Below are 25,304 nucleotides of genomic sequence, written 5' to 3'. Positions count from 1 at the left end.
AATCGTTTAAACCAGAGAGGATAAATTTAAATCGTCAGGGTTAAATACTGGGGAAAATTTTAAAAAGGATTTCTTACTTTAAAAGCATAGAATGCTGATTTTAATGAATATGAAAATCATATAATTTTTTAATTTTCCTCATTGGGGGTTGTTTTAGCGTAAGTTTACTGTAATCCTGGTAATCCTAGAACCCCTAGGATTATCCATTTTTCTTTTTTAATTAGTGTTCTCAAGTGGTAGAGCAGCGGCGTATCAAGCCGAAGATCGCGAGTTCGAATCCCGCTCGTGACACTGACTTTTTTATCTCAACTAAAAACCTTAATTAATTGAAAGATATTAATTGGTCAAGCGGACCACGAAAACTAGTGATTTTAATAAGTTAAAATGAAGTATATCTTCACTAAAGCTCTCCGTGGCCATTTCATTTGTCGCCGAGAATCAAATAGATTACACATTTGAAAAATGGCAAAAAGAGGGAAAATTAAAAAAGGTGGGGTTGAGATGGAAGTTAGTGTCCCAGTGGATGAGGTCACGACAGTTCAATTGGTAGAGTAGCGTCGTATCTAGCCGAAGATCGCGGGTTCGAATCCCGCTCGTGACACTGACTTTTTTATTCAACTAAAAACCTTAATTAGTTGTAAAGAGTGTTTCCGTGATCGGGTAAAAATTCGTAACCCCAAAAAAACCTAGAACAGAAATTTTGTGAGACTTACAAAAAATGGTTCCGAATTTTATCCATAGTCCCAAAAACGGTAATAACTTTGAAACGGCCCCGTCCTTCTACAGGAAACTTTAACGGACTTTAGAAAATTAAAAACAAATGGCAATTTAAAATTGCCCGGCCTCTTTAAAATAAATCAAAACTAAAGTTTTAAAAGAAAAGTTGGAGTTATTTTTCTCCCTTGTAATTAGATAAAATCAAAATATTGTCGAAATAGCCTGAAATATAAAATTATTTGAACGGATTAGATAAAATCCAGAGGAGTGAATTTTGGGTGGAACAACCCCAATCGCAAAAATGTATATTTTTTATAGCAATGAAAATTCGTGTTTAATGGTTTTACATAAAACAAATCCGATGTTTTTTTTTCAAAAACCATTTTTTGTCTACTTTAAGAGTCTTTTAGTTAAGCAAATTTTGATATATTCAGCCTTATTTAATACAATCCGGCATAGTACTTACTTATTCTATGCAAAAATACAATCCTACTGATTTACAATATTCTTGAAATACTGCACAACGAAGATAGAAAACTATATTTTAAAAATGTACATAAATTAGCTAAAATATTATTTATTTCTCGGCTCCTTGGACCTCAGACAAGTGTCGACCGGGCGTAATCAACAAAAGTTTCATTAAAATCGTCTTCATCAGCATTGTTTCTCTTTAAAGCAAGAAATTCTTTGTAGTCGATCTCAGAACACCTTGTTCTTATTGCTGTTTTTAAGACGTTTAGACCCGCATGCCCGGTAATTTATCATTGTTTTCTACCTAAATAATTTTATTATTGACCATTATTGTTAATATATGAACCTTCTCTTTGTGAACAGAACTAAATATTATTTGTTGGGGTTAATTTCTTGACCGAAATCAGAGCACGTGTCTTCTAGTATAGAAGACTGTCCGAATTTTAAACCATAAAACGAAGATTCTTGTTTTTGTATATATGAAAAATGGAGAGGAAATTGTTCAATGCTTCAGCTTATGAGTGGGTAATTATAAATAATAAGTCAAATTCGGCAGATTTCTGGAAGAGTTAAATACAAACATATTTACCATATTAAAAAAAATCACACTGATCTAATTTTTTTTGTTCCATAAGTCAATTTTTTCCTTCAAGTAAAAAGCAAAACACCATTGTTTTCAATATTTAACTTCCAAAATAGGATTCAACTAATACTTTTACTATTTTTTTTATTTTTATATATATGTCAGAAAGTGACTTTTGTTATATCCTTCTGCCCGAAGGATTTCGATCCAAATGACCCAGTTGGCGAGATCTAGGACGCTAAGTTGTGACTTCATGTGTAAAGAAAGTGAATCGCCTCTGCCACAGTACGAAAATAACTATGACAGGGATTTTTTTTACAAAAGAAAAAAAAAGATTTTCTATTAAATAACTCGAACATATAACATATACATCTAACTTTTATATATATCGCCTCGACATGCGAACCAGCCAATTGAATACAAGGATTTATTTGAAATATAAAGAAAGGACAAAAAGCTTTAAATGGATTAAAATAAAACTTATTTCTATTTTTATCACTCGATTCAAGATCCTGCTTATAGGGATGAGCACTAGTCATGCCGTCATCTGCTGAATATCTGTCCAAGGTCAAACTGAGACATTATATGCCACGAGACAATTAATTGCTATGGATTAATAATTTTTGTGTTGTATACATGAGTCACTATTTAATAATTAGGTTTTTATCGTATAATTAATACAATGATAATGTTCAACTCGAAGGTAACCCGTCGAAAATTTAGTCATTGCGAGAAGTAGATCATTATATAAATCGCAGATTTTTCTTTTCCCATTTTTGAATTATTTTGGGCTGATTTTTGTTTGAAAAATTTATATTCTAATTAAAAGTCCTGCTCTTTTTCTCCAATATGTTAATTCATACAATTTTTAGGTATTACAAGTATAAGATTAAGTAATGGTATTGTATTGATCTAATGAGTGATTATCTCTGATCATACTGGCCCTCCTATTCTCTCAGTTTTCATTTCAGTATTTTGGCATTTTCAGCGGTTCGTCTGTGCCTGTTCAAACAAAGATGGGAAAACTCGCAAACTGTATTTTGCATTTATTCGGATTTCGAGCTCTTAAATGCTCATCGTCAGACTTAATAAAATCTACAATTATAGAGTATTACTATAATTAGTAATTCCCGAAATTGAATTGCAAGCAATGATTTATGTTGAAAAACGTGTAGATTTTATTCAGTCTGACGATGAGCATTTCAGGTATCAACCAGATAACTGTGAAAAAGAGTAGAACACACACACACACACACACACACACACAAAATCACTTCTTTCAATAAATAGTCATACCCCAGCGAATGCCACATATGAAGGGGTTTTTATGTGCAACCATAAACTTGTATTAACTTCAAGGACTCCTAACATTATTTTATTAATTTGTTAAATATCATGGTGGTCTGCAAGGTGTTTGATCTTGAATGATTTATGATTATTCGGCAGATGATCAGAGATTATCTAGCTACTTATTTAATACCTCATGATCTTCTCTAACTCACAAAAGATTAGAGCTAGAATGTTTACAAAGTTTACAGCGTTTAAATTTTCAGGTAAAAATAAAATATTTGCACTGAGAGGCAAAAACTATGGCCACTTTTTTCCCTCCCTCTTAATAAATATTTGCAATTGTTATAATTTTTATTTTTTGTTGTTTATTGGATATTTAAAGAAAAATATAAGTAAAATAAATAAAAATTTAAAATGAGTACAACAATTTAAAAAAAATTGTTATGAAAACAAAGAAGAAAATATTCAATTTAGTATGAAGTATTTCCTCCTCTTGCATTGATAACCTCTTGTATTCGATCTGGCATCAATTTTATTTGTTTTGAATATTGTACTGTAAAATATTTTCATACTCCTCCGTCAGCACCATTCTTAAATTCTACTAATTTTCTTGCATTAAGTGCGACTTTTTGTCCTCTTTGACAACTCATCCAAAAGATGTTCAATATGGTTTAAGTTGAGACGCTGGCACTCCAAACATTGAATTGAAGCCTGTTCAAACTATCACCAATGATCCTAGCTGTGTAGGGTCTCGCATTGTCATGCATAAAAAACTAAAACGATTGCCAACTGATAACAAGGGATCAAGTTTGTACGACCTTCCATAGAAATGCCTGCTCAAACCATAACACACCATCTCCATAGCTTCTCCGGAGTGACAATTTTTCTGGGATCGCTCTCCTGTTCTTGTCTAAACTCACCCTTGGCCATCAGGGGACCTCAAACAAAACTTTAACTCTTCCAAAAACAAGATTTCAGTCCAAGCTTGGTGAGACCAATTAATGTGATTTCTTGCGAAATTTAACCGATCTGTTTTGAGCTTCAGAAGTTCTGGACTTCTCACAGGTAATTCAGCTTCTGAAAGTCTTTATCTTACAGTGCATAAATGATGCTAACATTTCTAACTTTTTGAAGTTGTTGCTTGATCTCAACAGCGGTAGAATGTCAATTTTGGTACATTCAAAACAATAAAAGAATCCTCTCTGAGATGTGACACGATGGCGACCTGAGGCTGACCTCAAGCCTTCTTGAGCACCCACCAGTACCTTGGTAGTGATGGAAGACACTTCTGGGAATATTAAGCACCCTGGCCATATACGCCATCTTCCATCTTCTAACAATTCTATGATTCTAGCCGAAACTGCATCACTTAAAACCATCACGCAAACAAATTTAAAACTTGAGAATAGTACAACTTAAAAAAATCAAATCAGAGGAACGTTAGAAAGAAGCTTTACAGAAAACCCAACAAAGAAGAGACTGCCTATTCAACGATTTATTTACAAAATCCAATTGTAAAAACAAGTGAGATTTTATTTGTGATTTATTTACTTCTAATCTCATAAAATGGACCAAATATTGTTGCAAGATAATCTATTGAGGATTGTCTAAGAGGTAATTAAAAATATTAAGGGTGGCCATTTTTTTTTGCCTTTCAGTGTATTTACCAATTCTGAGCGTTATGCTCAAGTTAAAAACTACATTGAAATAACATACCTCAGATATATATGTGAATGTATGTATCATAAAAAACAACGAAGTATAATGTAATGTTATTGATAATAATTTTGAAAAGCTGTTTTTTTTTTTGTTATAAAATATTAACTCACTTTTGGTGGCGATTTTGAGCAGATGAAATTGCTGTTTCCACATCATCACATGCTGCTGGGGAAAGCGCTTTCAAGAACAAAAGAACTGGGCTGCTTAACTGGACTAAGTCATTCTTTTTACTCTCAAGAGATTTTAAAGTATCACATAGCCCCTAAAAAAAATTTTGTTTAAAAAATTAACATTCGATAATTAGTTTAATTTGTTTTTCAAACTAAAGAGAAAAAATACCTCAAGTATTTTTCGTGTATCTTCAAGTTGTTCCTTTGATCTTACATTGGTATCAGTATGATTATTTTTATCTTCAACTGCTGTAATTTCTGTATCAAAATGATGCAACTCATGGTTGAATTCCTAAAAGAAATAAATGATTATGTTAATAATAAAAATCCACAGGGAGGCTGTTTGTCACCCCTTTTATGGCTAATTACAGTAAACAGCTTAATAGAACTTCTGAATAATTCAGGCTTCTACAGTCAATTATTTTCAGATGATGGTACCATAATGCTCACAGGTAGGGATCCCCTGACTCTTTCACTACTGATGGAAAACGCCATGGGATTACTTTATGGGTGGTGTAGTGACAAAGGTTTATCAATTAATCCTGCTAAACTAGAATTGATAATGTTTAGCAGGAGAAGAACATTAGGNCAAAATCTTGGGGTTTGTGAACAAGTCCAAGAGGTTTATGCAGGACACGTGAGCCGACCAAGTCCCGGACCTTTTAGGGATGGGGTACGAGTCTACCCAGGCATTTAACCCCTTGGGTCTTGGTCGCCCACCTTGCATAATATATATAATAAAAATAATTTAAATAATATAGGGTCAAATTATTGTTCCTCACCTCCCAACGTTTTGCCAGTTGAGACAGTGTCTCCTTTCTCGATTCCAGATCATTCTGTAGTTGGTTCCATTCATCATTTAAATTAGCAACTTCTGAGCCCACTGCAGCTTTACTGTTAGGATCGAGGAAAGTTTCTAACTCTCGTTGGCGTTCGTTTAGAACATCAATGTAAGGTTGGTGATTCTGTAATGTCACATTTAAGATATAAGAAAACTTAAAGTTCAATAATTGTTTTAACTCTCACCTTGGCTTCGGCTAATGCTTGATTGATTTTTTCAATATTGAACATCAGCCCACCCAAAGCCGATGCTGGTTCGTCCGTGAACCTAATCCTTTGTAGAACAGACTTTGCATTTGAAAGCGAGTCTTTATACAGATCGTGAAGTTCAATCGCTTGTGTCAACTTTGCCTGATATGATTTGGCCGTGTTTAAAGTATTTCTGAGCAACTGTGTACAATCTTGTTGCTGTTTACTAATTAATTCTTGATCATCGGAATTAAGTGAAGGAAATATGTTTTGCCCTGCCTTGTGAATGTCTATTGACACCAGGTCATGAAGACTTTTTTCATCGCTGAAGAATTTCTAAAATTTAAATTTTACATTAGCCAAGTACATTCATGAAATGTTTAAACGAATAAAATTTTACATTGTGATGGTTTAGTAAATTTTGCATCTCTTTTATGTTGAAACCTTGGTTTGAACTTTGTAGTTGTTTATTTGAATTTTCTGCCCATTTGAATAATTTTTCACGCAATCCCTCATAATTCAGACGATAGCTGTGGAAGGAATAATTAAGTTATTTTGTATTTTACGCTTAATATAATTATCATACTTTTTGTTTTCTTCTAAATATTTCTCCCTTTCTTTTAGTTGTTTCGGAATTATATTGAGAAGAGAGGATGCTTCACTTAATCTTTCTTGTAAAATGTCTGGCAATCCTTCTTCATGCTTATAAGCATTCACTAGTTTTTGAACATCACCAAGATATTTTTCAACATTCGCAGCTAGGACCTTTAATCAAAACAAAAAGTTCAGCTTAAATTCTCGTTTGGAGTATTAATTTGGAAACTTTACCTTATGATTCTCTTGTTCTCGGTTGACACTGTCCACTGTTATGTCAAGCAGCGGTCTTTGTTTCACTTCACTTTCGTTTGAATGAAGCCAGTTGATGAGTAAATCAAGGTCATTTGCAGCTTTGAGATGTTGCTGAGCAGCTTCTAGAAGTTTCTGTTTTTGAGTTTCAACAGCCCGTCGAAGTTCATGGAGCTGTTTCTTCAATGACTGCAACTGCTCGGTTATGCTATTTCTATCTGCTGCTGAGCACTGTTTGGCTATTTGTTCACCCTTGTCAGTAGCTGATGCCAGAAGAGCCTCGCAAGATTGAATTTTTAAAATGACCTATGATTTTTGTATGTTAAAATTGTAAAATTATAAAAAAAATTAAAATATAAACTTAATTAAAATACCTCATCATATCTTTTTATTTTATCAGCTGTCGGTTGATTTGAAGCTTCGATTTCAGTAATGATGGGAGTATAGGTCGGAATAAAACGGGTGATTTCTGTAATTAGAGCGATGAATTGTTCTCTGAGCAAAAGAAGATCTCTCAAACGTGCTATTTCATCTTCCAATAATTTGATTAAATCTTGGAGGTTTAGATGAACGGCAGCAAGACCTTCGATGTCCTCTCCACCAAGATTGGCCTTCCAGTCTTTGAGTTCATCGACTAGTTTCTGATATTCATCGATTATACCTTGCACGTCTTCAACTTTGCTACCAACAGGCTTGGAAAGATCTTTCATGCGGTCTTGTACGTTTGCCATGAGAACATTTGATTTATTAACCTTTTCTTTGATCTAAAACAAATTTAAAATATAGTTTATGTCACAATATATTGTAATATGCTAAAATATTTCAATTTACATCTTTGAATTTTCCCAAAGCTTCTCCAAGCGCTTGGACTTTTTTCGCTATGTCCGAAGCAATTTTCAGCCTCCTTTGTTCCAACCTTCTCAAGTTGTCATTCACAGTCAACCTGTCTGCATCGCTCAAAACCATATTAGCGGCTGTTTTCTCTTGATCTTTTATATCATTTTTGGCTTGTTCACATTCAGCATTCAACTTTGAGTACTGCAATAATAAAAAAAAATGTATAAAAAAACTTTAATTTCTGAAATAGAGAAAACTTTATGTTACCTTGCTCAATTGCTCTTCTATGACAGCTAATGATGGTGCTCTTATATCAGCAGAAAGAGCGACTTCGGCTTGATCAAGCCATTGTTGAATTTTGTCATTCTTTCCTTCAAAGTCCTGCCTGTTATCCAAAAGTGATTTTAACCATTTATCCCTGTCTTCTGATTTCTTTATTACTTTCAAATGATCTTCTTGCATATCTAGTACAGAAAAAAACACATTGTTTATAAAATAATTTTAAATTGATTGCTGTGCTTACCATTAATAATTGCTTGTAGAGCTTCTCTTTCAGGCCCTTGACAATCTTTGAGCAATGCACTAGCCTGCTTTTGCAATGGATTAAGCTCTTCCTCTCCAAATTTTTTAACATCTCTAATATAATCCTAAAAAAATAGAAAATAAAAAACATACATTAAAAAATAAAGCAAAAAATTCCAGATGGATTGTTAAACACTTACGTTATTTTGATTCATAAGCCTTTCCACAGATGATGTATATAGTGGTTCATATCGGTCTCTCGGCGAGAGTTGATTTGAAAGAGATTTCATTTTTTCTCTCACTTGTTCTTGCCTTTTCTCAAAAGCTTTACGAGCACCCGATGCTTCCTTGGCCTTCTCTGATGCAGCCTTAATTTCATTGGTTAAATCTAAATGAAAAACATGAAAATTGTTAAATTTGATGTAATATTTCTTTTATATACGAGAGGAAAAAGGCAAAATATGTTACCTCCAATTGAAGATCTAAGATTATCTATTTTACAAGATACTTCAGTGAATTCAAATGGTAGTAATTCGCTTGAGATGTTATTCAAACGCTTCTCACACGAATCACACATTGCCTTTTTGCCATCTGCTTCTTTTAAAAGGTTCTAAGAACAGGAAAAATTATTTATTTAGCTTAAACTTGATTTAAATAAACTTCATTGACTTACTTTAAGTAATTGAACTCTGTCTTCTGATGATTTTGGTTCAAATCCAAGAGGAGGCTGGTTACGAATGAAATTCTTTTTCTCGTCGACCCAAGTCTTAGCTTGTTGAAGTTCATCATTGATTCCTTTAAGTTCATCCTGCGCTGTATTGAGTACTTCTCTATTTCTTTGGATTCTTTTACCAAGATCATTAAAGCGTTTTTCAATTGACTTCAACTAAAAATTTAAATTTAATTTAAACACTTTACTCAAGTAAATAATTTTTTTTTTTAGATTCATACCTGATCTTCGACTTGAGGGACATCAAGGTTACTTATGATGTTCATAATGTTCTCAGCAAGTTGTTTCAAATGGCCGAGCACATTTTCTCTCTCTTTTTCATATTCCTTTGATATTCCATCAAGGTTATTTAGTCTTTGTTGCAAAGCAAATCCGTGAGATTTATCGACACCTTCTAGTTGTTTGACTAAACCGCTAATCTTTTGCTGTGCTGCTGCATGAGCAGATCTGTATAATTCAACTTCATTCTCATCATGTTGTTTACCCGCAAGTGTATTATTAAGCTAAGGCAAATTCATAAATTAATAATTTTCAACATTTAATATAGGTAGTTTATAATAATTACAAATTCTTCAAGGTAGTCTAATTGGGCAGCAACGGCATTACTGCGATCGCCTTGTGGCAACTCCATCAATAAACGATTCCTATTATCATTAATGCCATTTTGAACTAGGCCCATTGCAGCTAATTCTGTTTTCGCTGCTTCAGCTCTTAGTTTCCAAGGCTTATTTTTCCAGTCTGCGACCACATCTCTCTGTTGGCCAATCCAGTTTTCAAGTTGTATTAATTGTTTGTCCTTTTCTTCAAGGTCTTGGACAGCTTGATTTAGATTGCTCAATCTACCCTCAACCTAAAATAAAACAAAGACTTTTATGATCTAATAATACAGAATTGTTTAAAATTAAAACAAAAAAAAACTTTTAAACTATTAAACAAAAATCAAAACAAAAAAGCGTATAAACTTACCTTTTTGGACAGGTTATAGATTTTTTTAATATGTCCTGGTTTTTTAAGCTCTCTAAGTATCTTACGGGTACGAACTACCTCAGGATCTTGAATGGAACCTTTACTCTTTAAAATAAAACAGTGCACAAACACATGCAAAAATTATTAATGAAATCAGGAAAACAAAACAAAAAAATCATGCAAAATAAAAACACATTAGTGTAGTAGTTTAATAAACATGAGCATGCTTTAAGCTTATGTATTAAGTACCAGATCTATTAAGTCTTCCAGCCTTATTCTGACATTCAGTTCTTTATCAGGAATTGGAGCTGTCGATGGGTCAAGAGGACTGGAAGGTCTCGAGATAGATGCTGCTGCTGCTTCACAAGCAGCAATTGCCATACTGAGCCTTGATTTTTCACCCTGAAGCTTATTGTGCACTGCCTAAATTAAATAAAACATGTATAAATATATTTTTTTAAATATTTAGTTTGTAATTAATACTTTGTGTTTATCAAGTTGTTCCTTCGCTTCTTTGAAATCAGACGATGGTGAGAATTCTGTCCCAAGATCAACTTCTATTTCGTCAAGTTTCAACATAATGCTTTCTAATGTCCTTTCATATTCTAAAAATTTCTCAAGCGATTCTTCAAGTCTTGACTTAATCCTGTTCGCCGACTGAAGCAGTGAATCGTAGCTTTCTTGTACATTTGTCAGCTGTTGTTCGATTGTTGGTTTAATTTGTGGTGTCGTTTTGATGTATCTTTCAATTTGACAATAGCCTTTAGACCTAAGATCATTAAGATTTTGTTGATATCCGAGAATATCTGCTAACAGTTCGTTGTGCATGTCGATCTGTTCAAGCGTTTGGTCTTTATTGGTAATGCACAATGAATTGTGGGCCATTAATTGGAATGAAATCTTGAGGAGCCATTTTTCAATATCTTGTAATGATTGATGGTATGCAGTATGGTCTCTCATCTCAGCTTCTAGTCCTTCTCTGATCGATGAGCATAAACTGTCGATGTTCTTCCATTTCGCAACAAGTACTTCCACTTTATCAGTGGCATCAGGTGAGTTCGACCATGCTCCTAGTTCAACCGATTCAGCTTTCAATCTGTCCAACTCATTTTTCAAGCTCATCAAATCACTATTGATATGCTTCAATCTGAAACATTAAATTTTTTGTAAATCAGAGAATTTTTTTTAAATATAAAAAGCTTTACCTTTCCATGATTGTTTTCATCTCTCCTAGTTCAGCTTTTGTATTGAATTTTTCCTGCAGTTTGTTTTCATTCGCTGTAAGAGATTGGTCCATTCTACTGAGACCATCATAGAAGTCATCCCATCGACTTAAAGCGGCATTTAATTGTGCAGTAACTGCTTTTAGATCGATCGTCAGTTGTTCCCATGAATTATGAAGTTCTGCGACTGTTTCTCTTAATGACTCCTGCTTATCTAAAGGAGTACAATCTAGTGCACGTTTGAATATGTCTTCCATCACCGACATCTTATGTTGGCCTTTAAAAATTACTCATTATTTGTTAAATTCTACTTTTATCGATTTAATAATTTACCTTCTGTTATCCTATTTGTGACGAGATTAATAGTATGAAGGCTTTCTTTAAGCCAAGCTTGATTACCATTACCAATGCAGTCTTTGACCGTACCATGAGCTCTTTGTAACCACTGTTCTAAATCATCTTTAGCTTTCAAGAATTCTGTATGGTCTGACAAGTTCTTCTCTGCTCTTGAAAGAAGTCTAAAATGTTCAATTTTAGCGTTAATATTTAAATTTTATTTATTAGAATAGAATAGCTTACTCTTGCACTGTTGTAAACAATTCGGCATATTCTCCCTGCCATTTGACAGTCTCATCTCTAACCCAGTTGCAGGCACATAGTTCAATAAGAACTTCACATTTGTCACTGAGTTCTTCGATCGCTGGTTTCTTGTTGTTCAATTCTTCCAAAAGTCCTCTGACTCTTTCCAAATCACTTGTGTTTCTAGATTGATTGTCGTCCTTTGCAAGTTGCTCTTCAGCTTCGACCTTAGGTCTGAACTGAACCAGCCATGTTTTGACGACGTCTTTAATCGTTGTGAATTCTTCCCAGCTGGATAGGCATTTGGATATGTTGAACTGGTTGTCCCTAAGCAGGTTCTTGAGCGATTCAAGGCTTAATTTGAGTTGCGAAGAATCGTTCTTTATCAGATCTCTACTGTCAGGACCAACTTTGCCTATTATAGATTCTCCCTTATCGACTGCATTCATAACCAGATTTTCTCCTATTTAAGGAAAAATTATTTTCAAATGTTTCAACATAACAGCAATGAAATTTTACCTTTGTTGAATGTAAGAGCAATTTCAGCAAGTTTGTCATGCTGATCTTTAATAACTTGTTTCTCTCCGTGTGAATCCGAACACTGTTGGATGGAGATTCTTGTCTTCCTTACCCATTCAACTGCATCATTGTGAGCTGTTAGGTATTCATCGTAATCTTTCACTTCATTTTCAAGTTCTTTCACAGTGGTTGATACCTATTATTAAAATAAAATTTAAAATAATATTTATAATTAGTTTGTAAAATGTCAACTTACTAAGTTTTGAAGTGCTCCATAATCATCTAAAGTCGATTGGTAAACTTTGGAAGGAATGGATTCATTTTGCAGGCGATGTTTTATTTTATTTACCTATAGAAAAAAAATTGTTAATAATGATGACAAATAATGTCTTAGAAATATATACTTACTAGTTCTGATTGTGATTTGATTTGTCTTGCAATGCCTTTGAACTTTTCAAGTTCTGCCTTTGTATCAGAAATATCGCTGCTGTCTCCCCTGATAGCCTTAAGTTTCATCTCAGCAATCCAGTCCTTGAGTGTGTTATTGAGTTTGTGAATATCTTCCAACTCTGAACCTCTCGCAGTAAGAGTTTGCCTTAGGTTCTGTTTAAAAAAAAAAAAAAAAAGATTTAATTTACTGATTTTTATTTTTTTAATATAAACGCATGTACCTGGACATCGACGACGAGTCGTTCAAACTCTTGTTTCAAAGATTCGCTATCTTCTTGGATTTTGGGAATACCACTTTGTTCTGTGTTGAGAATGACCTTTTCTTTCAATTCGAGCACATATCTGAGACTGTTTTGTCCTTGCTCCAAAGCCTGCTGAAGACCTTTGACACATTCTAACCTTGAATTGACTTCTTCAATAGTGTTTGGTATTTTGCTGCAGTCATTAACCTGCATGTAAAAATTGGTAAGCAAATAGAAATATTAATTTAAAAGAAAAGAAAAGAAAAAAGTACTTTGTCTCTGATTTTATCAATCCATTGCTGTCGTTCTTGATACAAAGAATTATGCTGCTGGTGTTCTTGGTAGTGCAATTCTAACCTCTTCATTACTAAATTAGCCAAAGAAATTAGAGCATTATATTTTGTGGTGAGCTGCATCATAGCATTTGATACTCTTGTATCAGCACAAGTTTCAAGAAGCAACTGGAAATAAATAAAAGTTGTACATATTTATTTACCCAGAAAATTACACAACCTTGCATACTTGAGCTTTAAGATTTAGATTATCAAGCTGATGTTGCCATTCGAAGAGTGCTTGCAATTTTCCTTGGAAAGCTTCGAGGGTAGCCATTTTTTGTTCAAGAGTACTTTGAAGTTTATTGAAAGTCTGGACTGATTGTTCCGTCTGACTTAACCATTCAACAGCTTCCTTGTATTGTTCTTCGTATTCATTCCATCTGATTATTCCAGACTGGAAAATATTACACAAGTTAATATGTATGTTGAGATTACATTAATCAATAAAGTTGGTTTTGAACCATTCTTACCTCCAATAATTCTTTAGTTTGGGTCAGGTTTTCAACATAATTATCAAAATCATCTTGGAGAAGAACAACTTCTTGTTCTATGACTTCTTTATCCACAGGATCAGCAAGTGCACAAGCAACTTCTCCAAGCTGCAAAGCTACTTGGAGTTTAGCTTCTCCTTCGGGCTTTTCATTTTGTAAAATCTGTATTTAAACATTTTAATTTAAATCATAATTTGACTGAATAAAAATTAAGAAATAATTTAGTTTTTAAATAATATAAAATTTACCTTAAGATGGGTAAGTTTCGTTGTGAGTGATTCTTTATCACCTGTTGGTTCTGCATGTTTGCTCAAACGCTCCTTTGCCGATCTAACCCATGCATCAAAATCATGAGCGGCATCTCTGAAAGCTTCTTGACGTTCAATGGTCTCTTTTTGTTTTTCATAAAGTTCCTTAGCAGTTTTTCTTAGGGTTTCGTATTCATTTGTTATTTCTGAAGCTGGAGCAGCTTGCTGGAGGTCTTCGGCTTTAGAAGTTACAGACTGTATCATTGGTTCATATGATACAATATCTTGAACGATGCTGTTTGTCTGGCGTAGTGCTGCTTTACGTTCTCCGATGCTTAATAGACTCAAACCTGCTCCAGTGGCTTTTGTTTTTGTCACTTTAGGTTCGCTGACTTCCAACAGCTTAGCACCGCTGTCCGAAATCAGCTGTCTCATGTGTGTATAAGAAGAATTGTAATCAGCCCATTGCAGAAGATTCGTTTCCAACTTAACTTTAGCTGTTGAAATCTTCTTAATCAAACGTTCCCATTCAGCTTGTATTTCTTTGAGTGCATTGGTAATCTCTTCTCTACCATCACTTCTTGTCATTCTCAACACCTTCTCGCCACAGTTGACAGTGACATGAACCAAGTTCTGCCCTTCTTCTCTTCTGTTATCCAACTCCTTTAAAAATTATACAGTTTATTTATTTTTATATTAAATTAATGAGAAAGATTGATATGGCAAAAACAAAATACCTGAATTTTAGCAAGACGTTTACGCAGTTCGTCTTTATTTGCTGTGGATGCTGATGAACTTGTTTCACTAATGATTTCTTTTGCGTCTTCAAGCCATTTCCGAGTTTTGCCCAAATTGTTAATGTATTGTTCATGCTGTTCACAATTAGTTTCAACTTTTCTCAATACATCTTTGGCCAAATTAACTTGAACCTTAAATAAATTGAATTATTTATAAATCATTGATTTAAATATTTACTAAAAAAGAATTCAATGAATAAATAAACGATAAATAAATTACAAACACACCTCATATCTGGAATTTAAATGTCTAAGTTGACTATTGACGTATGTATCAAGATGTGAAGACAGCAAAGGTGCAGCAGTCTGGTTGATTTTAGTCAATTGATCTTTGCCATCTTCCAAATTTTTTAAGATATCCTGTAACAACGTTGTTTTAATGCTTTTCTTATAAGGGTTTTATTATTATCAATTGAAAAATGTAGAAGAAATTACCTTAACAGTAGAAACTTGTTTTTTCTTTTCATCTAATGTAGCTAAAAGAGCAGTTTTTTGTGCTTTGATGTGAATATCCATTTGCTGTAGCCAATCGGATATTTTCTCATATTCGTCCTTGTAATTTCTCCAAAGAACAACCATAGATTCAAGCTGTTCCTTTTGTGCTTGTATTTCTAAAATAACCCAATATGAATATTTTTTTTTTTACTTAAAAGAAAAACTCATACCTTTGAAAAGATTGTGGAAGCTTTCTGTCAATGCCTTGACATCATTGTTGATCAATTGTTTGCCTTCTTCTGAAGAAGAAGCTGCTGCGACCCTTCCTGTCGTTTGAACTTGTTCTACTAAAAGTTCTCCTTGGGCTCGCTTGTTAAGCAGCGCTTGAAGAGGAGCAACGCAGTCTTCAATTGCAAGTTTGTCACTAAGTGATTGCTGTTTGAGGGCAGGAAGCTTTTCTCTGGCCCTGTTCAGCCAGCCGGTTAACTCGTCTTGAGCTTCTTTAAAGTTTCTGTGCTCTCTGAATTGCTGTTCTCTCTCAGAAAGAAGTGCCTGGTTTTAATTATTATTATGATTATTACTTATTTGCTGAATGCACAAATAATTTATTTAAAAAAAATTACCCTTATTTTTTCCGAAATGTTGTCAAATTTCTGCAAAATTTGTTGTGCCTGGGTTGCTGCATGATTTTGCTGACCACTGGCAAGCATTTCAGCTGATTTAGACTTAAGACTGTCAACTTCTATCTTTTCGCATCTTACTTTCTCTTCTAGTGCCTATAAAAATTACATAAAAATTAACAACTATTAATTTTTTTTTAAATTTAACTCAAACCTTAATTTTGCCAAGTTGCGTCCTTTTTTCTGTAAATGTTGTTTGAAAATTAGCAACTTCATTATAAGAATTGCAGAGATGTTCGACGATTTTGTTGAGCTGTTGAATCTGTTCAAGAAAGCCTGCCCATTTTTGTATACACTCGTCAAGCAACGACTGAAATTTAATTCTTATTTAGTAACTAAAATCTACAAAACAGGGTTAATTTAAATACCTTAGTATCAACGACTTTTGTAACTAAACAACTCCAATCTTGTTGAAGAGCTTCGAGTGTATCATTGATTGCTTCATGTCCTTCTGGGGCAGTATTCGCCAAAACGCTTTGACCCATTTCAATGCAACTTTGAACCCGGACAAACCCTTCATCTTTGCATAGCAATAAATCCTGTAAGACCAGCACAGTTATACAACGGTTGTTAGCAAAAAAAAAAAAAAAAAAAATTACTTGAATAATTTCTAATTTTGATTCAAGATCCTGCTGTGACGATGCGCTCAAATCTGAGCAGTATTGAAGTCTTGTTTTAATTCCATCGAGCCACTGTCTGGCTTCAGCAACTCCACTGTCAAAGTCCAAATGTCTTGATGCGTATTGTTGCCACCTGCTTGTCAAATCCTAAAATCGCAAATTATATGTTAATTTATTTGATTAGAGTTTCTTTAAAAGTGGCACAAAATTTCTTCTTACCTTCACTTTTCCTGATAGCTGTTGATATTTATGCTGAAGTTCTGTTATATGCGAATTCCTTGTTGTTGGCTTATGAAGCTGTTGGGCTTTTTCTGTGACAGCATCTATCTCAAGTTCTTTAGCTCTTATTTCACCTTGGAGTGCCTATGAATTCAAAATTAAAAAAAAATAAAATAAAATAAAATAAAATTGAATTAAAGCATGACTTTGTTTTGTTCTTACTTTCAATATTTCTAGTTGTTTCTTCTTTTCATCAGCAGTAGCTTTCAAGTCAATGGCATGTAATTTTGTGTCTGTTACTCTAAGCCAGGATAAACATTCATCCTTGAGGGCTTCATATTCAGACCATTGCTGAAGTTTAGACTCCAGAGCGTTTATTGTTGATCTGAATTTTTAAAAAAATATATTGTGTAATGTGCATCAATATCACAACATAAAATCCAACTCACAGAACAGAAGATAAAAGGCTCTGCCAATCTTGCTGTGAAGTATCGACTTGAGATCGAATATTAGCCTGGCCGCTTGTAATGGTTCCAGGGAGTACTTTTTCGGCGAGTGTTCTTATTTCTTCTACTCTCGGCTCTTCCTCTGGTAGACTAAGTTGAAGATTCTAGCAAAAAAAGCAAACAAATTTTAATTTTACAGTATAACATTTCAGAATCGCTAAATACTTTTAATCGGTCCAAATTGGTGTGAAGGGAAACTCTTTCCAGATCAAGATCTCCCCATAGTAGAACAGTATTATGCGTTGCTTCTATCCATTCCTGAAGATCCATGACTGCTTTACAGTACTCTTGATGGCAGTTTACAATTGCTTCATATTGCTCAACAAAATCCTAAAATTTTTCATACAACTTAATAAAATTATTAATAGATAAAAAATAATATTTACCTGAGCTTTGCCTAATATCTTTGCATGTTTTTTTGTTATATCAGCAAGAATGTTTTCAATATGATCTCCTTTTTCTGGAAGTGATTCTATTTTGTGTTTTAGCTTAACTATATCTTGCTGATGAGATATAGCATCTTGCAAGACGGCCCTAAATGAGAAAATGTAATTCTCATTATTATTCTGGCTTGTCTAACTTGAAATATTAAATACCTGTAAGATTGCAATTGAGTCCGCTTCTCATCTAGAGTAGCTTTAAGCTCTATTTCCTTCGGAAGTTGTGATTCTATATCAGCAAGCCACTTCTGCAAGTTTTCACAAATTTCTTCAAAGCCGCTCCAGCTAGAAATTTTAAAAACATAAATTAATCTTATAAACGATGCAAAATATTGAATTGTGTACCTAGTAATTTTTGATTGTAATTGTCTTTCGATGTTAATTGCTCCGTCAAATATTGAATCAAAGAGAGCCTGAAGTTCTTCGACTTGTTCTCTAATCTGTTCTCTTCCTTCAAGAGCAGTCGATGTATATACCTTATCTGCTAGGTCATGTGTCGCGTTCAGTGCGACGCTTCCTTGAGGTTTCAACGCGACTAAATTCTTCACTTGTGAGCTCAGGGCCAAAAGTTTGTCCTGTTGAATATGGACAGCGACTTCTTTGTTGATTTCATCGAGCTCTTCTTTCCTGCTGTTAAGCCAGTTCAATGTTTCTTTGTACTTCTGGCTATAAGCTTCATGATCATTCACGGCTTGTTCACATTTTTTCACGATTTCCTTTAAAAATAAAACATTATAGAAGAGAAACGCTTATATGAGTTTAGTAAATATTGCATTTACCTTGCACGTTGACAGTATGGCTTGGAATCTGGAAGTTATTTGTTGACTATTCATTGATAATCTTTGTTCTCCAGGGAGATCACCAAATTCATTTGAGGTATTCAATTTATCAAGATCATCTTGACTTTTTGAACTCAAAAGAAGTGACTGTAATCAATTTAATTAATTAGTTTGATAAATTATAATACTAGTAATATATAAAATTACCTGTTCTAAATGATCAGCCAATGTTACTACTTCTCCCAACTCCCTAGATCGTGATTCAATGACCATGAGCAATTCCTAATTTATACAAATTTAATTAATAACAAAGCTACAAAATTATAATAATAAAATTGACTTATACTTGGTATTTGGATAATTGAGCCTGTTTTTCAGGAAGTGTTACATGCAATGAATAATTTTTTAGGGCAATTTCAGCCTCATCCATCCATCCTAAAATCTGATCGACTAAATTCTGATATTGTGACCATGAACTTATTCTGCTTTCTAACTCTTGTGCTGCATCAGTGAAGCCAAGTTTCAACTTGTCAAAATCAAATCTAAAATACATGTTAAATAATGTGACAGTCGAAACAAAATAATTTTCACATTAAAGTTTTCTGTAATCGTACCTCAAGTTGGTGATATCTCTTTCCATGGCTTCCTTCGCTCTTTGTGGAATTTTGGATTTGTTTTGATTTACATGATCTTCAAGGCCTTTCAGTTGAATATTTCCTTCAGTCAAGCTTTCTTTTGTTTCCGTAATTTTATTCAACCTTGCTTGCAAGATGGCTTTGTTGCCACTGAAATCTGTGAAAGTGACAAGCCTGTCTTTTATCTGCTGTTGGAAGTCAAGATGCGCTTTTTGTAGGTCGTTGAACAATTGTACGACATCAAGGAATTCTTCCACTTGTGCGATCGTTTTAAACAAATGGTCGACCAGGGCCTCGTATCGCGGACTCATTGTCGTTACAGAATTTGGAACTGGTTTTCCAGAGAGACGAGAGACTGCGTCAGCTTTTTCTATCACATTTTCAATTATTCGTTTATGAGAAAGAACTTCTTGAAGTAAAGCCTTTTGTTTTAACAACTTTGATCGAATATCGTGTGGGGACGTTAAGGCGGAGAATGCATCTTGTTTGATTGTTTTCTCCATCTGATCCAACCAAGCTAGTGTCTGGGTCAGTGATTCTTGGTAGCTATTCCACTGTATTGAATGAGCGTCAACAAGTTTCTGCTGAGCTTTAATACCTTCTTCGAGAGTGTCCCATCTGAAATTCAATCAAGTATTGAAATAAAACTGTGTAAACTATTTCAAAATACATTGACAAACCTGTTTCTAATGTCTCTGATTTGTTGTCTTATGATCTCTCTTCCAGGACCCGCTGTATCTGGATAAAGCTTATCTGCTGATCCGCAGAGGTTGTTTAATTTTGGAAGCGCTTGTTCAAGTTCAGACGCTAATGTCTGCAAAATCGTTGACTTTGTTCCAAAACCTGTTTTATCTGTTTCAAGTTGTTTTAGTTTCTGTTCAAGAGGTTCTAGCAAAGCGGATGTTTCATCATAACGGGCATTGAACAGCTTGTGATCATCAACCAAACTCTGCCATCGATTGATTACTTCCTTACTCAGAACATGTAAAAGTTGATATCTAAAACAAAAATTAAATTATTATGACAATTGAAATTATTAAATTGTTTTTTAAATACCTGTTGCTGATTTGAGAAATCAGCGGTTTTATGCGGTCAACACTTGTAATTAGCAGGAGGGCATGTGATTCATCAACAAATTGATCAATCTCTACTTCTTTCTTTGTGATTTCCTCTCTTTTCTGCTTGTATGTGTTCAAATGGGCTGTTTTATCATCCAAACTTGCCTTCAATTGCTGATCTTTAAAGGCAGCTTCTGTCACTCGGAACCATTTTGTGTGAACATCCAATTCTTCTTCGAATTTAGCCCATTGATTAAGGGTTTTTTCAAGTTTTTGTTTTACAGAATCTAAAATAATAATTGAATTTGTATTGTATAATTTATCATATTATATTTATAATTATTGGTGTATTTACCAAGAGACTCCTTTAACTTGGCAGTATCATTTTCGAGTTTATTTTTTTCTTTGTCTATGAGTGCATTTCCTTTTTTGGTTGTGTTCTTTTTAACAATATTCGCCAGAGCTTTTAGCTCCTCATTTTTGTTCTGACCATCATCCAGTTTCTCTTTAAGCTTCTATAAGCCAAGAAACAATGTCAATTAGATATGTCAGAATTTAACTAAATTATTGATTAAATATCAAACCTCCAGTTTCTCCAATCTTTTGTGGATGTCGGCTTTTTCTCCATTGCAGTCATCGCATGAATTGAGGGCCTCGCGTTGGCACACAAGCCATTCTCGCATATCTTTGCACTTGTTTGTAAGATTAGCATGATTTTCCACGTTGTTTTCCAGAGTTACCAACAAATCCTAGGCAAAAATAAAATTTTTCACTAGTGACTATTATTTAATATAAACTTGTCTTAAATTACCTTTGACTTAGAAACAATATTGTCAAAACAGTCTTTTATCGATTGTAAATATACATTCGGAGAAGTGTCTTGAGTTTGATCAACTAAACTTTGTGCCTTGTCACAAACAGACGCCACTAATGCTTGATTTCCTAATATCTCTTGGTGCATTATTTTATGATTCTAGAAACAAAACAATTGAAATTACATATAAATTAATGTTGATGGTCTGTGAGTTGGTGAAAACATGTTAACTAGCAAAACATATTTCAGCTTTGTGCCATCTTCAATGAGGCGAGAATGAGTTCCGAAGCCGAAAAACATTTGAGCAACACCAAAAACCCACAAGTGTAGACAAACACAGTAAGTGACCCAGTTTAACAATATAAATTCATATACATAAGAATTATAAATTACCTGGAGTTGAGCTTTTTTCTCTTGGAGTGTAGCCTTCAATTCAATATGTGCTTGCATTGCTTTTTCAACGTCTTTCAGCCATTTTGTGAGCTGTTCTTGGGAAAGTAAGAATTCGGCAAACTGAACCAAGCATTGCTCTAATTTTTGCGTGCATTCTTGTAGATTGTCGTTGGTTGTGTCCCATAAGTTTCTCATATCCCTGATCACACCAATCAATCAATTTCATAAAAAAATCTCATAATATGCATTCAAACAAATTACCTCAGTTGCTGACGAATTATTTCCCTTCCATCGGGAGAAGTGTGAACATAAAGCTTTTCACCCTCCACAAGAAGTGTTTCATATATTCCACTTTCTTTAGCAATTGCATCACTGAGGTCTCTGAGTCGTTTTTGCTTTTCCTTCAGAAATGAAGTATTTTTTAAAATTTCCAATTTATTTAAATAAAAGAAATAAAGAAACCTAAGGCCTTACTTGCAATGCATTTTGATCTCCTACTATTTCATTGTGATTTTTCAGCTCTTCTTCATTCGATTTGAGTAATGTCATAAAGTCATTATATTTTTTATCAAATAAAGCATGTTCTGATGCATAGTGTTCATAGCGAGAAAGCATCTCCTAAAATAACATTAGTTGGTTTACATTATGACAAATTTAATAAAAAAGTCAAAAACTTACTTTCGATTGATTTTTCAATGCTTGATAATGTGACGACAGCTTTGATACTTTTTCAGCTAATTCAGTTTCAGCGTCAACTGATGCTGATACTAGGGCAGCAATGTCATCTCCCTTTCCACGTATTTCTTCATCATGAACTTTCAGCTTTTGCAAGTGATCTTCCTTGGCTTTGTGTGTACTCTTTAGACTCTGATCTTTGACTTGAGCCTCTTTCACTTTAAGCCAACTAGCGACCGTATCGATGTCAGATGTCAATTTAACCCACTTGTTTGACATTTGCTGAAGTTTCGCGACATTTGTATTACAGCGGTTCAGAAAATTTTTCCACGCTTCTTTATGCTCTTCTAATTCACCATTTATAGCAGCGTGACCGGATTTTTCAGTGCCTTCTAATAGAGGTAGTTTCAATTGTTCACACCTGTCAACACGTTTTGCCCCTTCATCTTCATGAAGGAGCAAATTTTCTATTATGGACAGTTTCGCTTCATTTCCATCTTTATCAGACATGGCTTCCTCGCTAATTAACGTTCTCAAGAAATCTCTCGATTTCTCTAATGCGTTTAAAAATGATTCATGATCATCAACAAATTTTTCAAATGTTGCGACTCTACTGTTCGCTTTGGTCGTCAATTCTTGATTCTTTAGTAGAATTTCATCTAGTTTATGTGTAGCATCAGGATCTGCAAATGCCTGCAATTTTTCATTTAGTTGTTTGAATATCGCTTGATGCGAATTAATGTCTTGAGCAATCGCTCTATAATGGTGCAGACTAAGCTTTTTATCTTGTAATGTCGCTTCTAGTTGAGTGCCTTCATCCAATTTCTTTTCAGTTTCAATTATCCATTGAACGACTTGGCTAAAGCAATCTTCGAATGAGTTTCTTCTTAGAATCGCACTTTCAATAACTTTTGAAATAGCGTTTGATTTGTCGATGAGAGATTCAATAAGATCTCGTAAATGTCTTAACCGGGCTCTAATGACTTCTCTATTTTCTGGGGTTATTTCTGCAAAAAGAGACTCGCCAGACTCAACAGCTTTATTTATCAAGCCTTGCCCTACTTCTCTAGAGTCATTGAATTCTTTTAATTCGGTCAACAAAGGCTTGTACTTTTGCAATGGAATTTTTCTAGGTTCTTTAATGGTTTCACTAAAATTATCCAACGTCTTTGTAGCATCTTTAATCCATTGCTCTGCAGTTTGAGCTTCATTTTTGTACTTTTCCTCATTCTGTTTTATTTGTTTCAAACGGTCTATGTAAAATAAAACTAATTTTTCAATTGTTTGATACTTGCCGTGTAACGATGTCATGTTATGACTAATTCTTGAACTTTCCTCATTGCTCATAAGTTTGTTACCTACCACCTCAAGTTCTTCTAATTGAGGCTGTACTTTATAAAGATTTTCTTTGATTGCATCAAGGTTGACGAGCTTTTTATCAATCGTGCTCAAGTCCGTGTGAGTTGATATTTCAGCTCTAGCCTTGCCCTCGATGTCTTTAAGATTTGATGATATGTTTTCATAGTTAGTGTCAAACTGCTGCCATAAGGCGATCAGTTCAGCTAACTGGGAAGCACAGTTTGTATGTGTAACATTTAAAGCATCAAGTTCGTCAAAGACTGACTTTTGATCAGCCATTAATTTCTCTTCTTCATCACCACAGCCAAGGTCAATTAACATTTCAAGAGAATCTTTCAGAAGTTTTTTACTACCCTCACACTCTTTTAAGCCTTTGTATGTGTCAGCCAAAGTTGATGCTTTTGTTTCCAGGCTATTTTTGTCATTGTCAGTCTCTGGAAGGCACCAGGCGATTTTTTCTTTGAAATTTGCAACTGACCTCTGAAGTGAGGATAATTTTTCATTGTGATATTTGTACAAATAGGATAACAAATTTGCATCAACTTTGTTAGCCTGGTTAAGAACATCTGAATGTCTCTTTTTAAGACTGTTGATTTCTTTACCCATTCCTGACTGCGAGCTTCCTGGAAATTTTTCAACCAAATCATTGTAATCTTTATCAATATTGGAAAAGTTCAATTGGTTCAGTTTATCTTTTAGGGTTCTGCATGATTTTAACCTTTCAAATATAACTGCATTTTCTCCTGAGAGATTGTCACATTTGATTACTTTTTCCCTAATCTTTCCAATCTCATCGTTTGATGATTTTATTCTATTTCTTAAGTTAGTTTCAACATCACTAAATGAATGTAACATGCTGGCAAGCTTGTCTGCTGAATTTTGAAGTTCTGCAAATTGATCGTCTATTAGAGTAACCATTGAGTCAAGATTAGGTGTACTTTTACCATCATTCAAAGCATTAAGTTGTTCTACTTTTGCATTAATGCTGGACTGCAATTTCTTATAAATGGGAAGCTCATTGTTAAATTCACTCAATTTTTGAACAACTAATTCAGGCTCACTTAATTTATCCAGTGCTTGATTTAGAGCGAAATTTGTATCGCTAAGCCATCTCATCAAGTCTCCTTTAGCTTCATCAATTTGTTTCCAAATCACTACTTGTGATTCTGCCTGTTGGCTTAAGGCTGCACATTTATCATAACATTCTTTCCAGTCGGAATGCGCTTTATTGTAAGTCTCATTCACGTTTTGATAAACAAAATTAGGGAATGAATGGGCATGTCTTAAAATTATTTGCAATTTGTTGTCCATGGTATCGATATGTTTTTTAGCATCTTTTAGATTGTTCAAAGCCTGTTTGGAAATTTCATGAAATTCCATGGTTGAAGTTGAGTCACAAGGGGATACTCTGTCTTGAATACAAGCTTCAGCTTCGTCAATGCACTCATGCCCTTTGCGATTATTGTCTGAAAAGCTTTTCCATGCTGTTTGCAATTCATCAAAAATAACTTTAAACTCTCCTGCATCGTCATTGACTTTTTCCCAGTTCAGTTCAATAGAGGACAAAATGTTTTGTATGACAACGGTATTCTTTTTATCTTCGGCCATCAATTTTTTACCTTCGTCAAAGAGCAATGCTTTCTGCCCTTCTTGGCTATTGTGCTTTTCTAACACTTGTTGAAGCTTATTGTACAATGGCTCTAATTGATCACAATCTGTGAAATTTATCACTATGTCTTGTACATCATTCTGTGCTTTAAGAATACTGTTAGAAAGATCGTCTTGCAACTGCTGAAATTTATTCCACTGCTCCCCTATCTGTGCTTTTGCTGCTTTCTTCTCTAACAACATCGCCCTGAAAATAAATGCAAAAAATATTTATAATTTTCAGCAAATTACTGTGACATTTTCTAAATCTACAAATAAA

The 25,304-nt window shown here is 34.0% G+C and overlaps 1 protein-coding gene across 1 annotated transcript in view; it reads right to left on the bottom strand.

The window, feature by feature from the left end:
- The window catches only part of LOC106665454 (nesprin-1), a 162,359-nt gene that overhangs the window by 9,541 nt on the left and 127,514 nt on the right, over positions 1–25,304 (bottom strand). Inside the window, exons 35-92 of the mRNA XM_024225661.1 lie at positions 22,022–25,232; positions 21,818–21,961; positions 21,605–21,744; positions 21,344–21,542; positions 20,948–21,109; positions 20,721–20,885; positions 20,492–20,651; positions 20,135–20,423; positions 19,759–20,076; positions 19,058–19,696; positions 18,790–18,985; positions 18,651–18,725; positions 18,444–18,590; positions 18,010–18,380; positions 17,821–17,949; positions 17,611–17,758; positions 17,390–17,554; positions 17,168–17,328; positions 16,941–17,103; positions 16,719–16,862; positions 16,479–16,646; positions 16,248–16,418; positions 16,034–16,189; positions 15,823–15,975; positions 15,430–15,751; positions 15,200–15,375; positions 14,993–15,124; positions 14,705–14,896; positions 13,968–14,630; positions 13,699–13,881; positions 13,416–13,622; positions 13,166–13,354; positions 12,873–13,100; positions 12,610–12,804; positions 12,458–12,550; positions 12,202–12,397; positions 11,683–12,145; positions 11,437–11,621; positions 11,086–11,380; positions 10,364–11,027; positions 10,130–10,303; positions 9,881–9,985; positions 9,480–9,764; positions 9,136–9,417; positions 8,858–9,070; positions 8,653–8,794; positions 8,385–8,572; positions 8,186–8,309; positions 7,930–8,126; positions 7,657–7,863; positions 7,200–7,589; positions 6,808–7,131; positions 6,566–6,744; positions 6,380–6,509; positions 5,977–6,315; positions 5,733–5,915; positions 5,120–5,242; positions 4,891–5,042 (exon numbers count right to left, since the gene is read on the bottom strand). Of these exons, the coding sequence (XP_024081429.1) occupies positions 4,891–5,042; positions 5,120–5,242; positions 5,733–5,915; positions 5,977–6,315; positions 6,380–6,509; positions 6,566–6,744; positions 6,808–7,131; positions 7,200–7,589; positions 7,657–7,863; positions 7,930–8,126; positions 8,186–8,309; positions 8,385–8,572; positions 8,653–8,794; positions 8,858–9,070; positions 9,136–9,417; positions 9,480–9,764; positions 9,881–9,985; positions 10,130–10,303; positions 10,364–11,027; positions 11,086–11,380; positions 11,437–11,621; positions 11,683–12,145; positions 12,202–12,397; positions 12,458–12,550; positions 12,610–12,804; positions 12,873–13,100; positions 13,166–13,354; positions 13,416–13,622; positions 13,699–13,881; positions 13,968–14,630; positions 14,705–14,896; positions 14,993–15,124; positions 15,200–15,375; positions 15,430–15,751; positions 15,823–15,975; positions 16,034–16,189; positions 16,248–16,418; positions 16,479–16,646; positions 16,719–16,862; positions 16,941–17,103; positions 17,168–17,328; positions 17,390–17,554; positions 17,611–17,758; positions 17,821–17,949; positions 18,010–18,380; positions 18,444–18,590; positions 18,651–18,725; positions 18,790–18,985; positions 19,058–19,696; positions 19,759–20,076; positions 20,135–20,423; positions 20,492–20,651; positions 20,721–20,885; positions 20,948–21,109; positions 21,344–21,542; positions 21,605–21,744; positions 21,818–21,961; positions 22,022–25,232 (15,894 nt within the window). The remainder of the gene's footprint in view (positions 1–4,890; positions 5,043–5,119; positions 5,243–5,732; positions 5,916–5,976; positions 6,316–6,379; positions 6,510–6,565; positions 6,745–6,807; positions 7,132–7,199; positions 7,590–7,656; positions 7,864–7,929; positions 8,127–8,185; positions 8,310–8,384; positions 8,573–8,652; positions 8,795–8,857; positions 9,071–9,135; positions 9,418–9,479; positions 9,765–9,880; positions 9,986–10,129; positions 10,304–10,363; positions 11,028–11,085; positions 11,381–11,436; positions 11,622–11,682; positions 12,146–12,201; positions 12,398–12,457; positions 12,551–12,609; positions 12,805–12,872; positions 13,101–13,165; positions 13,355–13,415; positions 13,623–13,698; positions 13,882–13,967; positions 14,631–14,704; positions 14,897–14,992; positions 15,125–15,199; positions 15,376–15,429; positions 15,752–15,822; positions 15,976–16,033; positions 16,190–16,247; positions 16,419–16,478; positions 16,647–16,718; positions 16,863–16,940; positions 17,104–17,167; positions 17,329–17,389; positions 17,555–17,610; positions 17,759–17,820; positions 17,950–18,009; positions 18,381–18,443; positions 18,591–18,650; positions 18,726–18,789; positions 18,986–19,057; positions 19,697–19,758; positions 20,077–20,134; positions 20,424–20,491; positions 20,652–20,720; positions 20,886–20,947; positions 21,110–21,343; positions 21,543–21,604; positions 21,745–21,817; positions 21,962–22,021; positions 25,233–25,304) is intronic.

The sequence above is a fragment of the Cimex lectularius genome, unplaced genomic scaffold (assembly GCF_000648675.2).
Source record: "Cimex lectularius strain Harlan isolate CLEC.00 unplaced genomic scaffold, Clec_2.1 scaffold37, whole genome shotgun sequence".
Taxonomy (NCBI): Eukaryota; Metazoa; Arthropoda; class Insecta; order Hemiptera; family Cimicidae; genus Cimex; species Cimex lectularius.
Note: the sequence above shows the minus strand (reverse complement) of the source record. Positions and strands in the feature narration are given on the sequence as shown.